A 15,932-nucleotide genomic window follows, 5' to 3' on the forward strand; every position below is an offset into this window, starting at 1 on the left:
TGTGGGGAAGTTGACTGTTTGCTGCTATTAACCAGCTAATAGCAATGCTAATGACACACTGCTTTGACTTCAAACAGCAAGGTCAGTGGTTACAGTAAACAAAATATCTGCATTTTAACATGTTTTCTACTTTTTTTCTGCGTGTAAATCGAGCAGTCACTCCAATCTGTTATTCATACCAAGATTTCTTATATGTGTGAATCGGACATAAACATTACAGGCGTCCTGAAGTCCTAAACTGCCATTACCCACCTCCGCATGGAAAACTAATCCCATCCAAATAGGGCTTAAGGGTGTGGTATTTCACAGGGTTTTTATTTCAGAACTTTTTCAGCCTCAGGAATGAAAAAAACACCAACCTCCAGATGATTAAGATATTGTGTGTGTTATATTTTCCTTAGCAACATCACTCTACAATTTCTAGTCCAATATTCATTACTAATTTACTACCAGCGCCGTTCTCACTGCAGGTTTGTTCTGAGAAGTTCTGTCGAAGTTTTTCCTATCACTTGTTGGAAGAGGGAACATTTAGAGACACTTGTGATTGGCTGAGAGGCATGTCCATCATAATTTTGCAAAAGGTTTTTGCAAATTCCAGGTTCATTGTTTTGCTTTTATATAAAACTCTGGGCACTTATCTATCACCAAATAATCAGTAGATTTTTCACTTACTAATACAAAGTAACAGCTCTAACTACAACACAGAAATCAGATCAAAGACTAACACTAAACACCCTACCACTCACGTGCAACAAAAAACTAATGCAATGGAAAAGCCAATTCCTGCGGCTTATCCCACAGATATTTTTATTTTCATGTGATACAGCTTCATGCCCTTACCAAACAATGCCAATCAGGTTTAGCAGAAATCAGGCTTCCTTGGTCATTTCAGATTCAAACAAAGTAAACCACAGAAAAACACAGTAATGGAAACTCATTTCTGATCCAACAATGGATTCTTACACAGAGCATTTAAACTCCCTCGTTCTAATCTGCTCTAGAGCATTCACTGTAATATGATGACACGGCTGGGAACTGTTACAGTCTCTGCTAGTTTAGTATGAGACATCAGACATAACATAGATAATGAACAACAGTAATAATCGAAAGGAATTTCATACAACTGAATAAACACTACTGAGTTTATACTGAGTAAAAGAGTACGACCAGAAAACCATTTTAACTCTCCTTTAGAATGTACAACTGTTGTGCTTACGGTCCAGAGGCATCAAGACAGCCAGAAGGATGAAAGACAGAAAACCTCGGTCATGGGAAACACATATTAGAAAACTAAGGAAGAAAGACTTCCAGTAACCGCAGTTAATTTATCTAATTTGCAGATTGTGTGCGAAATGTAATCTGGATCAGAGTGCAAAATGAGATTAGACTGGCTGATTAACCAGCTATTCCACCTTCAGCATTTTCTTCTGCTCTTTGCTGGAAATCCAAATCGCCGTTATTAACATGGGCACGTGCATAATCGTGTTGTTTTTACATCATTTCTTTCAGTCACGTGTGAGACAGAGTGCTGTGAGGCACAACAGCCGTCTTACACATTTGGGCAGAGACTCACCGGGCATGTGACTGCTCATCCGGTCCCTCCCTCAAACCGCCTCAAAACCATTCTCACAAACGGGCCGAGCAGTCTGAACTGAGAATCTGGGACTGAATGGTGCTGGTATGTTTGAAAACAAACACATAAACTTTGTGCATGAGGAGAGCGAATGAGACAGCACACAACCAGTTCTCAGGCAACTTCCATAACTAGGGACAACTTCACCTTCTCTTTCTGGCTAATTCAGAGAAAGAGAAGCATGTGTGTAAGTTTAAGTGTACAGGGTGTTATACCTGCATCGGTAATCCACGGCCATCATACCACAGAGAATTTTGGGTAGGAGTATTAGTGAGGCCAAACAAAAGTTTCACTCGAAAATCAGCTGTAAGTCTCTCCCTCACTCAATTATAAAGGAGAAGGAAACTATTCAGGCTCTCCACCAGATCCTCCCTCTGTGTCCTAAACACAACTCTGAAAACCAAGGAGTGGCTGTAACATGACAGCACTCCTGTCTACATCAGTGTGAATCTACTAAGCTGCTCTATCCAAGTCATTCTACCTTTCTTCATAAAGTACAACTGGATCACCATACAACTTGCCTGTATGCCAAAAACAGAGATCCAATCACAGAAGACTCACTTTATCTCACTAACCATACAACCAACACATATCCAGAGCTCTTATCTCCTAGGGCTTTAACCAATGCTACTTATCAGCATAAACCATGCATGCAATCATTTCAAGGCAAAAATATTAGTTAGGCTTTCAATTTCAGCTTTTACGTCAGACTGCAAATCAACCAAAGGTTTGCTCAGGTTTATAGGGATGATAAAGTTTAATGCAAAATTCAAAGTACTATTTTATGGCAATGTCCAACAGGAGTGCAGATATCATGAACTTTGATTTCTTCACAGTTAAACTGAAAGTAAAACTTAAGTAACTAAGAGTAAAAACTCATTTACCAGTGGTCTAAAAAGCTGTCGTTCATTTATTAATTTATTTAATGCAAACCATAGGAAGACACTAGTATTGTCACACATGAACAGAACTTCATTTTTAAACATGTTGGGTCATGCGACATCCTTCATTAACATCCTGTACCGTACTGTACCTAGGGCTGGGCGATAAAACGATAACGATAATCATCGCGATATAACTTTTCCTCGATAGAGCGATACGACATGTTCGATAAATGTTCGATATAATACACCACTCTCACACTTCCACGTTCAGCGAAAGCCTTGGTGGCGTTTCTACTGCAAGGAAAGCGACACTACTCTGCTGTCGCCAGGAGAGGGCGCACTTCCGAGTTTTTCTACATGATTAGAGACGGAGGGGGCCACGAGTAAGACGAGTCTTTAGCAACGGCTGAAACGCGGAGTTATAGATTCCCTGTTTGAGCGGAGCGACCGGCGATCTGTTCTCCTGTGACCGAGTGTGAGTGACGAGGTCAGTGGAGTAACTATACTGACCTACAGTGAACTCGCCTCTTTCTGTACATCCTAACAACTTTAGCAGCGTTAAATCACAATCACAATCCTCACAACTACAGCGCTGTTACAGCGCTCGGACAGTCATATTTAAGTATTAGTGCATTCCCAAGCAACGAAAGTGAAAGAAAGAAGTGAGTTCATGTAAATTACAGCCCTGATTTAAACGAAAGTAAACTGAGGACGCTGTGAGGCATTGGAGAGCGGGAGAGCGCTAGCTTTCCAGGCTAGCTGTTTTTAGCAGCTGGCTAACTTGAAGTAGCGCTCCGTCACACAAAAACACGGAGAACTGATGATACTGTAGATCAAACACGACACAAAAGCACCTCTTTCAGTTTAAACGTACCTAAAAGGAGGACTCCGTTTGTCTGGTGTTGATATTTTGCGGTTCACCACTTAAACTACTACAACTGAATATCCAGTCGTCGCTTCTGGTGTCTGAATACTGTGATGTCGTTTGTAGCGGGGTAGCTGAGCGCTCGGCACCAGCTAAAATAATCTGTTTTCTTTCTTAAATTATGACTTACAAAAATAGCCACGCTTTTCCAGCTGGTAAAAACAGCTCACCAGTCACTTTCTCCCACTCTCCCATGACAGATCTGTGAAATGTTCCACTGTTTGAGTGTTTGTTGTGTTCCGACCATAAAGGATAGTTTAAAACAGCAGTTAACCGCTCAGGAGCAAAAATCAGCCTTCAAACTTGAAAGAAATAATGATTTGACATTTATCGCGGTATGTATCGATATCGAACGATATCAAATTTTGTTTATCGTGATAACATTTTTGGCCATATCGCCCAGCTCTAACTGTACCTAGCATAGATGAGACTGTTCTGTAATCGTGGCTGTTGAGCTGAACTAGCTGAGTGTGCTCGGTGCTGCTGGCAGGTATAATACCTGAACAAAAAGCCATCTATACATCAGTACATGTTGTTGTCAGTAATGTACAACAGCCTCAGGAGAAATGGCTTCGGAGAAGAAGATAACAGGCTGAGCTAAGCAGCCTCAGACAGTAAAGCTTGTGTGACATGGCAATTTCACTGTTTGTTTGTAGATTAATTACATTTTTGTGGCCAAATTAAAGATAACAGCATAGCACAACCACAATAACTCTATTATTTTCCTCAAGGCTACCGAATAGGAGGACCAGCACATACTTAGAAAAGGTGTAGTAGCCACTACATAATAGGTGTAGCAGATGCATTCAAATAAAACGCTTACCTGCCTCACATTCCTTATACTGTAAAATTGCATGATCGATCAGCCCAAAGAGAAATTATAAACTGAATCACTGCCAATTTGCATGTTTAAAGAAACAATCTAGCCAAAGTGAATGAGTTTCAAATTCAGATTCAAAATCATTTGCTGAGCAGTGCTCTACCACAGCAACAAAGAAGACGTATCGTTTATCAACACTCATTAGTTTGGGTTTATGCAAGCAGGACAGCAGGACTGAAAACTCTTTACTTCATGGTGTACATATATTCTAAACTTCCACTCATATGCAACAATTTAGAAGCCTTTCTACACAGCAGTCATAAATGAGGCCCCAGGCAGATGCTGCCACGCAATCCCATCCTCTGCGTGGCGTGATTACACATGCACGCTTGCACACACATGGCACGTACACATTACATAATGAACAGCGCACACATGTTCTATAGGATGTACCACATATGCCTTTAGGCATTATGGAGGCCGAAAATAATAATAATAAAATAATGTTATTTTTTGTTCTTTGAACAAATTGATGTTTTTGCAAGAGACATGTAAGAAATAATGCCAGCTGTACAGAGGTTGTAAGTATAGACAAGCAACAGAGCCACACTGTACTTAGTTTCCCGTAAACAACTTGGATATTATATTTTTTTAAAAATAACACAATAAGGAAAAAAAAAATGTGTTGCTTAAGTTGAAAACATTTGTGCTTCTTTGGGGAAAAAAACAACAGCACCGCTCTTAAATGTCCTCTGGGACTCCAGTAAGGATATAAATGGATTCATTTACTGTAAGCAACAGATGAGGCCACAAAGTAGACCATGAAAAAAATGTAAAAACAAAAGCAAGTAAAAAGTAAAGGGACAGCAAATTTTTAAAATTCTAATTAAAGGAAATAAGCAGCAGTAATCCATATGTTAGGACAGAGAATTTGTTTCATAATTTCAATCTTCGTAGTCCGTTATTAAGCTGTCAACATTTACTACACTGACCATCAGTTCGTGACTGAGCTATCTGTGCTCTCTTTCTCTATTGCCATCATTGAGTAGCCTTACTGTATTTATACATGGCCAAAAGTATGTGGAGACCTCTTCTAATTAGTTGGCTTGGTTATTTCAGCCCCTCTCATTGCTTAACAGGCACAAACAAGTAAGCCTAGAGCCCTGCAATCTCCATAGACAAACACAGGCAGTAAATGGGTTGTATTGAAGCACTCAATGACTTGCAATGTGGCACAGTCATAGGGTGACAACATGCGAGTCAGTTTATCAAATTTATGTTCTGCTAGAGCTGCACTGGTCAACAGTAAACACTGTTATAGTGAAGTGGAAATGCCTAACAGTAAGAACAGCTCAGCTGCGAAGCATATAGTGCGTAAAAATTGTCTGCCCTCAGTTGCGACATTCACTATCAAGATCCTCCAAGTTCCAGACTGCTTCTGGAAACAATGTTAGCCCAAGAATTGTTTTTCAGGAGCTTCATGGATTGAGTTTCCACTGCTTAGCGGTTGCTCACGAGCCTGAAGATCATCTTGCACAATGACAAATGTTGGCTGATATGACGTTAAGCACACTACCACTGGACAGTGCAAACAGTCCAGTCTCTGGACTGGTGAATGATGCTTCACCATCTGATAGACAAATTTGGACTTGTCAGATGCAAGGAGAACACTACCTGGCCAAACGCATTGCACCAACTATACGGTTTGGTGGAGGAGGAATAATTGTCTTGCCCCTTCATTACAGTGAAGGGAAACCTTAATGCCATAGCATTTAGTGGCACTCTAGAGAACTGTGTGCATCCATCTTTTTGGCAACAGTTTGGATAAAGCCCTTTCCTGCTTCAGCATGACATTGCCACATGCAAAAAAGAAAAGAAAAAAAAAAAGAACTGACACCAACCGACAGCTAGGGCTTATCACTCAACATCAATGCCCAACCTTATTAATGTACTTGTGGCTGAATGGAAGCAAATCTCCACAGTCATGTTCCGAAGTCTAGTGGAGAGCCTTCTCAGAAGAATGGAGGCTGTTAAAGTAAAAGTGGTGACCAACTCCATATTAATGCCTACGGTTTTAGAATGAGATGTTCAACAAGCACATCTGAATTTGATGTTCTGGTGTCCATATAATTTTGCTCATAATAGTCAACATAATCTCCTCCTTCCTGTGCTTCCCTTTGACTTTAACGTCAGTAAAACACAACTATAATGGGGATGTTGTCAGTAAATTCCTTAGAGTAACTTCAGGCTATGACATGAACATTGCTAGGTGGCAATGCTGAAGTCAGTGAGCTTTCAGCTTAGCTTATTAGCTATTTAGCTGTTTATCTCCAAAATTCTTAACTACGTGACAAAAAAACACTACGCAGCCCACCCGAACAGATGACCTTTTTTTCCCCACTCACTCCCTCACTTGTCCAAACTACGAACATTTGCTAGTGGGCATAACAAAGATAGATAAATTTCAGCAAAAGTGAGTGTTGATAAGCTGGGACAGACAACACAGGACCAATTATATTCTGTTTTTGTCAGTTCTAGCAGTGTCGCCATTTTATGTTCATAGTAGATGACCTGTCTAGGTGCCCTGAGTGTTCTTCCTTTGATAGACAAAACAGCAATTGTGATAATACAGAATGAGGGGAGAAAAAATACATAAATAAATAAAAACATAATTTAGTTCAGTGTTTAAGAAAAGTGTGCTACGACCTTTTTGGACAGGCAAGTTTTTATGGTTAATCACAGCACTGTGTCATCAAGCGTACAGACTGTATGATTGACTGTTTCTTTTCAAGTCAATACAAACTGTTTAAATGTTCAACGTTCAAGTTGTCATGTTATCATGAAGTTCCATTATATATATACACTATCATTAAAATCACATGCATTTGTTTTGAGAAACCATACAAGGTCTTACCTGGAGGCTAGCTTGGACTGCCATCTCTATAATCAGGACTGCTTTATCTCTTCATTCTGAAACACAACACAAGAGCAAGTCCCAGTTAGTAAGTGTGCGCACACACCCCACTCTGGAATCACACCCCACGCTCAAGTTTCTCTCTCTCATACACACTCACTAAAGAGTAAGCATGACCAAACAGCTTAGCTCTCAACACCCCTTCACAAAGTTTACCCATATGGACATTATTGTCTGTAGACCGCCAGTCAGAAAGGGTTCTTATACAGTCTGTCTCAGCAGCAGTGTTTAAGAAAAGCCCCATTTCCTGTGGTTCTGGAAGTATGTCATTCAAGTCATCCACTGGGAATCACAACAGACACAGACGAATAACACTACATAAGCCATGAAGCGCCAAGCTGACGAGATGTCATGAAAGATGGTTCATTTCCCAGACCTGCGCTTTACTACGATCGTGCTTGAATCGAGCACCTCACAGGTCACAGACCAAGTGCATACGAGAGAAAAACAACAGAGCTGTGTTTGTCTTCTCTGTGGCTTAAGACAGTTTGGTCAACATCAGCACAGCTGAGGAAACAAAGCAGGGTGCACACACATGGAGACACACCAGTGAGAGGGAATTAGGGGACAATGTTATTGCACTTGTGCTGCAATAATGAGGAAAATGAGCAAATCATAGAAAATCTAGCTTTAAATCCACAATTCATTTAGTAGTTTTCCATGTGAGCTCACTCAGCATTACCTTACAATCCAAAGAGAAGAAGGACAGTGACCACAAAAGCACATGCTCACCTGAACAGCTGAATCAAACAAAGGATTCCGGTCCACATATAAATGAATGACTGAAGACACGTCAGCTGACTTTATATTCTGTACATATCACTATCACTGCTCTAATCCAAAAGAGCAGCGCAGCAGACAGCCCAAACGTCAGGTCAACTGCCCGTCACGGTCTTCAGAGCGACTTGGCAAGAGAGGGAGCGGGACAGCGAGTGAGTGGATGTAGAGAGAAGGAGAGATGGAAGTAGAGAAGGAGGGGTGAGCGAGGGGACTGTCTAATGAAGAGGCTCGGCTGAGCGCAGACCTAACCCTGCCGGTCCGGACCAGGCTTTTACAATGCTCCTATTGTTACGCGCGCACACACACACACACACACACACACACACACACACACACACACACACACACACACACACACAAAGCAGGTTCACATGAGCCCTTAGCCCTCAGTGACAGTGTTTTCCTCAACAAAACACAAAAGAGAGCTGAAATTTCAAGTGTAGACAGAATGGGAGGGAACAAAATCTTTAAATCAATGAGAAAGAAAAAAGAAAAAGATAAAAAGACAGAAAGTGAGAGAGACAGCACGAGAGAGGGAGAGCATGTGAAGGACAGAGAGGGAATTATGAGAACAGCTTGGGGGTGAACACAATGAAGTCTCAAAGACCATTTTTCAGTCTGCTGGGTTGGTGTTGAGCTTCAAGCCCACTAAATGTCACGCAGCAGAGGAAAGGAGGGGTGGAGAGGGGAAAAGTGGAGGACAAAACAAAAAATCCGTTTTATGGCACAGCTGGTCAAGTGGGCAGCATAAAGGCCACTTCATGACCCGGTGCTTTGGGCAGAGTGCAGTCACATTCTCCAGAGGGCTCACAAAGCGGGGGCATTCCTCTCTCTCACCAGTGGGGCAGGACCCGAGTTCAGAAAAATGCCAGCCTCCATTCTGGAGCCAACGGTCAGGGCGAGTGGAAAGTCTCTGTCAATAACGGCCACAAGGCTCAGCTACACAGGGCAACTCCCACAGAGAGGGAGCACAGCTGGAACTCAAGAGAGGCTTCAGTAACTTTTAAAGGAGGAGGTTTTCTGAATATTACAGTCAAAGACATAGTTCTGAAAAAGAAAAAGAAAAAATTCACCACCCCCCTGTCCCCCCACACTCTTAAAAAAGATGGTGCTTCAGGGGTTCTTTAGTAAAGAACACGGTTCTCTATAATAGTACCATGAACACTCAAAGACTCTTTTGCATGACTAAAGAGTTCTTTGCATCATTAAAACGTTCTTCAGATTGATGGAAAATGTGCATGAATATGCTATAGATGGTTCTACACTTCCATTGTTACAAGCTTGACATCATAACAATAGAAGAACCCTTTTGGGCGCTATATAGAACCATTTTCACACTCTCCATCAATCTGAAGAACACTTTCATGATGCAAAAAAGTTCTTAGAGTGTTGATGGATCTATATAGAACCATCTTCTTTACTAAAGATCCCTTATTTAATTTTTAAACACAATCAATCAAGAAAGTGTTTGGTGACTGGAGTTATGAGGCTAATGTAGCTAACATATAAAGGATACTTATAGCCCATGGATTAGTAGGGGTCACTGTGCATTTTCAGGTTTGATTCGATTCTCAATCCTGTGGTGAAGATTTGATCCAATCTTTGGTATTTTGTGTGTTAAAATGTCTTTATTCTACAGGGATCTAATTATAATACAGTACACAGACTGGTTTAGATTAAAAATACAAACTTTATAACACACAATACAGCTTAAACTACGGGAAATGGCCGATAGAAACAATACAAAAACCTAAACTACCTTGATCCCTAACATGTCTATTTTTATTTAACATGCATAGTAGATGCCCCCCCCCTCCCACTTTATTGTGATCGGAGGTACCAAAATGCTTTGATCAATGACAGCATTGTCTCCCCCCTATAAAACACACCTCTCACACTGCCAGCTGTAACTGTAACTGAATACATCTACCCATTTTCATCTCTCCCTGAAATGGGACAGCGAAACGCAAGCCTCTAAAAAAAAGGCAGAAAGCCAGGCTTCTTTGACTTTTACTGGACAGATGAGCCTGAGTGCACAACACTTTGACTACAATGAGCACTAATGTTGTAATCCTGCAATAATGAATGTCTGCATGAGTTACAGCCCAGATTTGGGATTTTAATTAAACATGGAGACGGCGGAGTGAGTGGCCTGGAGAGTAAACATAGAGGGGGATGAGCGTCCACATGCTCCTCGCACAGGTCATCCAGCGCAGGCTCCGTAATCGCCTAAGAGGATCACTGCTCCACACATGTCCCGATAGGCTCCTTCGCGTCACCCGCAGACAGGAGCCAGCACGTGGCACATGCGTGTGTGTGTTTAAGTCTGAGTGTGTGCACCAGTGGCTCACACATGGGTCCTAAAACACCCCTCCTCTCCATCAGCCGCAATGGGGAAACCCCTCCTTTCTCATTGTGGTCTTCTTTTGTTGATAGATTCATCTTTGTGTGTGTGCTTAATTAACCTGTCAGTTATTTTCATCAGAGCTCGCCCACCCCCAGAGGCACACACACACACACACACACACACACACACACACACACACACAATTAGTGTGTCCAAGAGCCTCCGAATGTTCATTGGTGTCCTTCAGGAACCTCCTGCCCCCCCTGTTTCCTGACGGAAAGCCCCTCTTAAAGACCAGTGTGATGGGGACCCAGCTGCCACCCAGAGAGCTCAGCTTCAGTAATGATAATCCATATTCAGCAGCTGAGCTACTTGACCCAGCAAAGAATCTCTGACCATGCACAAAGACGTTTTCTGTGAAAACCTTAATTTTCCTAAATAATTAAGTTTTATTTAAAAAAGAACACTTAAAATTGAATGCAGTTAAACACAATGCTGTAGAAAAAGAGCAGATAAACTAAAAATAAGCGTAATAAAATGATGAAGAAACAAAATAGAACACAAAAAAAACATAAGGATAAATAAAATTATATGAGAAAGAAATCAATACTGGAGGGACAACACTTAAAACAACAAGCAAGACATCAACAGTGGATAACAGACGTATTAGACACCTTCAAATGCTAAAGACTAAAGAGCTTCCTGCTTAAAATTAGGGTTTTTTTTAAACTAACGTCAACCATATAGATTACAAACTTTACTAAGCAAGTGTCAATGTATGTATACTAATGCGCACAATGCTACAATTCACTCAAGCTGAAGGCTCAGCATAGTGTAACTGAGGTTCAGCATTAGTAGATACGAGCAGTAAAGGGCTCCAGATGAGCTGAAAGACTCAAAAACTCTAACCAAACAGGAGGGCAGGGCACAAAAAAAGACACCAGTGAAGAGGTCAAATGGTTCAGGTTCACCAAGAGCACCAAGAGCATCGGGGTTTAGGAGTTCATTCAGTGACTGCTGTAACCAAGGGTATTCCCAAAGAGGCAGACAGCAGGGAGAAGACGACGGAGGCCATCATCACCTGGGAGTGAAAGCCACTTGGTGGAAAAAAGCAAACAAAAGTTGTTGCCGTGTCAACGCTGCATTGCTTTGTGTCACACAAAGAAAAATCCACATCCTACACCAAAACAATCACCTACATAACAGACTACAACTGCCTTCCTCCCTGTTGTTGCTGCCCCTCACTCAATCGTCAGCTGGTGTGTCATTAATAAACAAGCAGTAATCCAAGATTCGTAATGAGCACCAATGTGCCACACAGACAGCACCACACATATGGCTGGGAGAGGCTTTAAAGACATTAAGCCTCCCATTCATTCACACCAGGGTTTCCCCCATTTCAACCCACGTTCCCCAGTCCACAGTCTGATGCTGTCTGACAGATGGACGGGCGATTTTTGGATTGTTGGTGTATTTATGAATAAACATCTCAGACTGACTCACGCTCTCACTTTCAAATACAGACATGTCTCACACACAAACACACATTATCTAAGCCACTTATCCTCCTGGGTAGAGATGAACGATTTGGGGGAAAGTATCTAACTGCGGTTTTTGCCAACTAATGCCAACTAATGTTAGCTTGAGGCTTAGTAGGTTAAATTTTCCCTCTTAAAACAATGTTTTTACTAATGTACATGCTTAAAAAAGATGGTTCTTTCAGGGATGGTTCTTTAGTAAAGACAATGGTTCTATATAGAATCATACACACTCAAGACCCCCTTGCATGCTTAAAAAGTTTTCTGCATGGTGAAACAGTACTTTAGATTGATGGAGAATGTGTGGTATCTGGTTCTATATAGCACCAAGCTGTTCTTCTATTGTTACAAGCTTGACATCACGATAGCAGAACACTTCTGGTGCTATATAGAACCATTTACAACACATTCTCCATCAACCTGAAGAACCATTGCACCATGCAAATGGGTCTTTGAGTGTTCACAGTTCTATAGAGAATGCCTGTCTTTACTAAAGAACCATCTTTAAGAACTCATTTTTAACAGTGTAGTCTATAATAAAAAAAACTGCAGCTCCTGCTATTTGAAAAAGGCACCGTCTTAAATTGTGATTGATATAAAAACGATTCTTTCAGCCCTACTCCTCGGTACAAATGTGTCATTTGTTTGAAAAAAAGTCACAAAGTTGAACAATTTAAAAGATTAAATAAGGTGAGCACTCTATGGTAAAATATAAATCATAACACTTGAAGACAGGTTCAAAATACACAAGATGTATCACAATATTTTGAGGGTTGATAAGCTGGGACAGACAAAATACAACACTACACTTTAAAAAATACTACCAAAGCCAAGGATAATTTTATTTAACGTTTCACAGACTGCAGGGCACCTAATCCAATTAAACGTGACTATTCTCCATTTTAATGAATCATTCTGGACAATGTTCCTTTCGTACTGACAATATCCATATGATATGATCAGGAGTGTTGTATTGTCCACCCCTAATTCAGATTACCTGACATGAGAAATGTACCAACCAATTTAGAAGGCTGATTTCACCACAGCCTATCGTGTGAAATGACTGTTTTGCTGGATCTGAAAATTCAACAAGCCTTCAAATCAGGTGAAATGCCACAACAACGCACAAATAAGTCCTTCAGTTACGCCTCCTATGAGGCCTATGAAGGTCCAGTAGAGGGGAAACACCTGCTGCTCACTCCTCCTGTCGGGAAGGAAGCAGGAATCGAGGAGCCTCGACCTTTACTCACAATAATGAGGTGGAGAATAAAGCTGAAGTATTCACTCATTACCAACTGATCCACTTTACCTCTGGAAACACAGCACTGACTGCCTCAAAACAAGAATCCGTCAATGAAATATACAGCACTTAACCTTCAGTCAAGGAGGTTTCAGAAGGCTGGTATGCAGTTGGATGAGTAAACGGGCTGTGCACTCTTAAAGGGTTCTTTGGTAAAGGGGATGGTTCTATTTAGAACCATGAGTTCTATAAAAGAACCATCCGCACGCTTAAACGATTCTTTGCATGATAAAACGGTTCTTTTACTATGATGCAGAATGTGTCGTATATGGCTTTATAAAGCACCAAAAAGGGTTATTCTTTTGTTATGACGTCAAGCTTGTAACAACAGAAAAACACTTTTTGGTTCCACATAGGTTAGAAACCATTTTCAGAAAGGTTCTGTAGAGAACCATATACACACGTTTGCCATCAATCTGCAGAATGATCTCACAATGCAAAGAACCGTTTAAGCACAAAATGGTTCTTTATAGAACCCATGGTTCTAAACAGAACCACCCCCTTTACTACAGAACCGTCGAAGAACCATCTTTTTTTATGAGTGTGGTAATCGATACCGACTGGTTTACGGACAAACTCGACGGTCAGCTAAGATTTCCCATTAAAATGATAATAACTTATACTCAGTGAGCAGAATCGAAACTGGACACTGTGGGTAACATAACATAACCCAGCTAATCAAACTGCCTCTGAAAATACACGGGGGAGCAGCTAACTGGGCTAACTGAGCTAACTAGTTAACCAACTAACCAACCCGGGGATGAACTGTTCACAGACTCCCCCTCGGCTGCTGCAGGAGTAGCAACACCACCAGAGCGACTTGAGCCTCTAAACTTCACGTGCCGAGGTTTGCTGCAAACACGTCTTTTACTTTTTCCAGTTTCTCTCGGATAATAACAGTACTTCAGGACTGCGCTGTGGAGAGATTAAAATCCGCAGGACATTCCTGGGTTTCTCCCGGACCGCCGGGAAAAACAACACATAAAAATAAATGATAAACTCACCAGAGTTACACATCGATGTTGAGAATGAAGAAATGGGTAGTTAGGTATTCCGAGCCTGCTGTGAAACTGGGCGACATCCACTCCAGAGGTCTCTCTGCTCGGCAGAAGCTGAGAAGCTCAGCGTGGTCGGACATCAGCACAGCGAAAAGTTTCTCCTCCTGAATCCAGCAGCATGAGTGGAGGCGTTACTTTGTTTCCCGCCCGTATTCCGACAAATCCCGCCCTCCTGCACTGGGATTGGCTAGGAGCTCATACTCTCCCCTCCAATCATAAGCAGCCAATGGTTGAAGTAAGTTATTGTCAGCCAATCGCAGCACAGAAGGGCGGGGCTTGTTGGAATACGGGTGCGTAAAAAAATAACATCGCGTGGAACGTTCAGTTGAGAAGGGAATGTTGTTCGAACCGACCAATCAGAGCGCAGCTACGAGCTCTCAACGCAGCCGAGGCGGGAAAAGCAGAGTGCAGGGCGCACGTGGGCGGAGCTCGCGCAGAGGGAGAGAGTGAGTAAGCGCCGCAGTGTAAGAAGGTAAACACGGGAAGTCATGGAAACACAATAAAGGAAAAAGACCGAATTCAGGAATATCTCCTCCTAAGATTAAAAAGCAACATTTAGTTAAGGCCAGACATTTTCACTTTATTTAAATAGTGGAACGTCTCATTGTTCACAAATGAGTCACGATAGACAGCAAGAATCACCCATACACACCCACTGGCCACTTTATTAGGTACATCATACATTTTATCAGCTTCACTTACAATATAGGTGCACTTTGTAGTTCTACAGTTACAGACTGTAGTCCATCTGTTTCTCTGCATACTCTGTTAGCCCCCTTTTTGTGTTCTTCAATGGTCAGGACCCCCACAGGACCACCACAGAGCAAGTATTATTCGAGTGGTGGATCATTCTCAGCACTGCAGTAACACTGACATGGTGGTGGTGTGTTAGTGTGTGTTGTGCTGGTCTGAGTGGATCAGACACAGCAGTGCTGCTGGAGTTTTTAAACACTGTGTCCACTCACTGTCCACTCTATTAGACACTCCTATCTTGTTGGTCCACATTGTTGATGTAAAGTCAGACGATAGCTCATCTGCTTCTGCACAGTTTGTGTTGGTCATCCTCTCATCCTTCATCAGTGGTCACAAGACCATGGCTGGATATTTTTGGTTGGTGAACTATTCTCAGTCTGCAACTCCAGCAGCACTGCTGTATGTGATCCACAGTGTATACTATCACCACGCCAGTGTCACTGCAGTGCTGAGAATTATTCACCACCCAGATAATACCTGCATGGGGGTCCTGCCCATGGATGAATGTGGTAAAGGGGGAGGGGGTGTTTGTACCTAACAAAATGGGTGGTGAGCTTTAACAGGGCAGCTAGATGCCCACTAAAGACACCCTTTTAACCCATATAGCCTCTTGTCACCATCAAACCATTCTTCCTGTCTGAAGCAAAAAACCTCAGAGAGTAAGGTCTAACATATTTAGGCCTGAACCATTTATGACATCAGAAAAAATCCTGATACTGATATGAGATTCACTGCTTTCTTGGTTTTGTCATTATTTAGAGCACACTATAGCACTCTTTGGTACACAATACAGTACTTTTTTTGTCTCCAAATGATTTTGTGCATTCCAGAAATGTATTTGTCATTAATACCCAGTGGTACACAACACGAGGCAGTTTGTAACTAAAAATGGACTTAAGTCTTGAGTTTACCTCCAGGGA

The 15,932-nt window shown here is 41.7% G+C and overlaps 1 protein-coding gene across 2 annotated transcripts in view; it reads right to left on the bottom strand.

Moving 5' to 3' along the window:
• gas2l3 (growth arrest-specific 2 like 3) overlaps positions 1-14,361 on the bottom strand; it is a 30,878-nt gene extending 16,517 nt beyond the window's left edge. Inside the window, exons 1-2 of one of the 2 annotated variants that reach the window (XM_036576651.1) lie at positions 14,206-14,361; positions 7,177-7,232 (exon numbers count right to left, since the gene is read on the bottom strand). In XM_036576651.1, coding sequence (XP_036432544.1) covers positions 7,177-7,200 — 24 coding nt within the window. In that variant the 5' untranslated portion in view covers positions 7,201-7,232; positions 14,206-14,361. Of the gene's footprint in view, positions 1-7,176; positions 7,233-7,968; positions 8,305-14,205 lie in introns of those variants that run through there. The other variant, XM_036576652.1, reaches the window with a different exon arrangement.
• Between the last annotated feature and the right edge of the window lie 1,571 nt (positions 14,362-15,932).

The sequence above is a fragment of the Colossoma macropomum genome, unplaced genomic scaffold, assembly GCF_904425465.1.
Source record: "Colossoma macropomum unplaced genomic scaffold, Colossoma_macropomum, whole genome shotgun sequence".
Taxonomy (NCBI): Eukaryota; Metazoa; Chordata; class Actinopteri; order Characiformes; family Serrasalmidae; genus Colossoma; species Colossoma macropomum.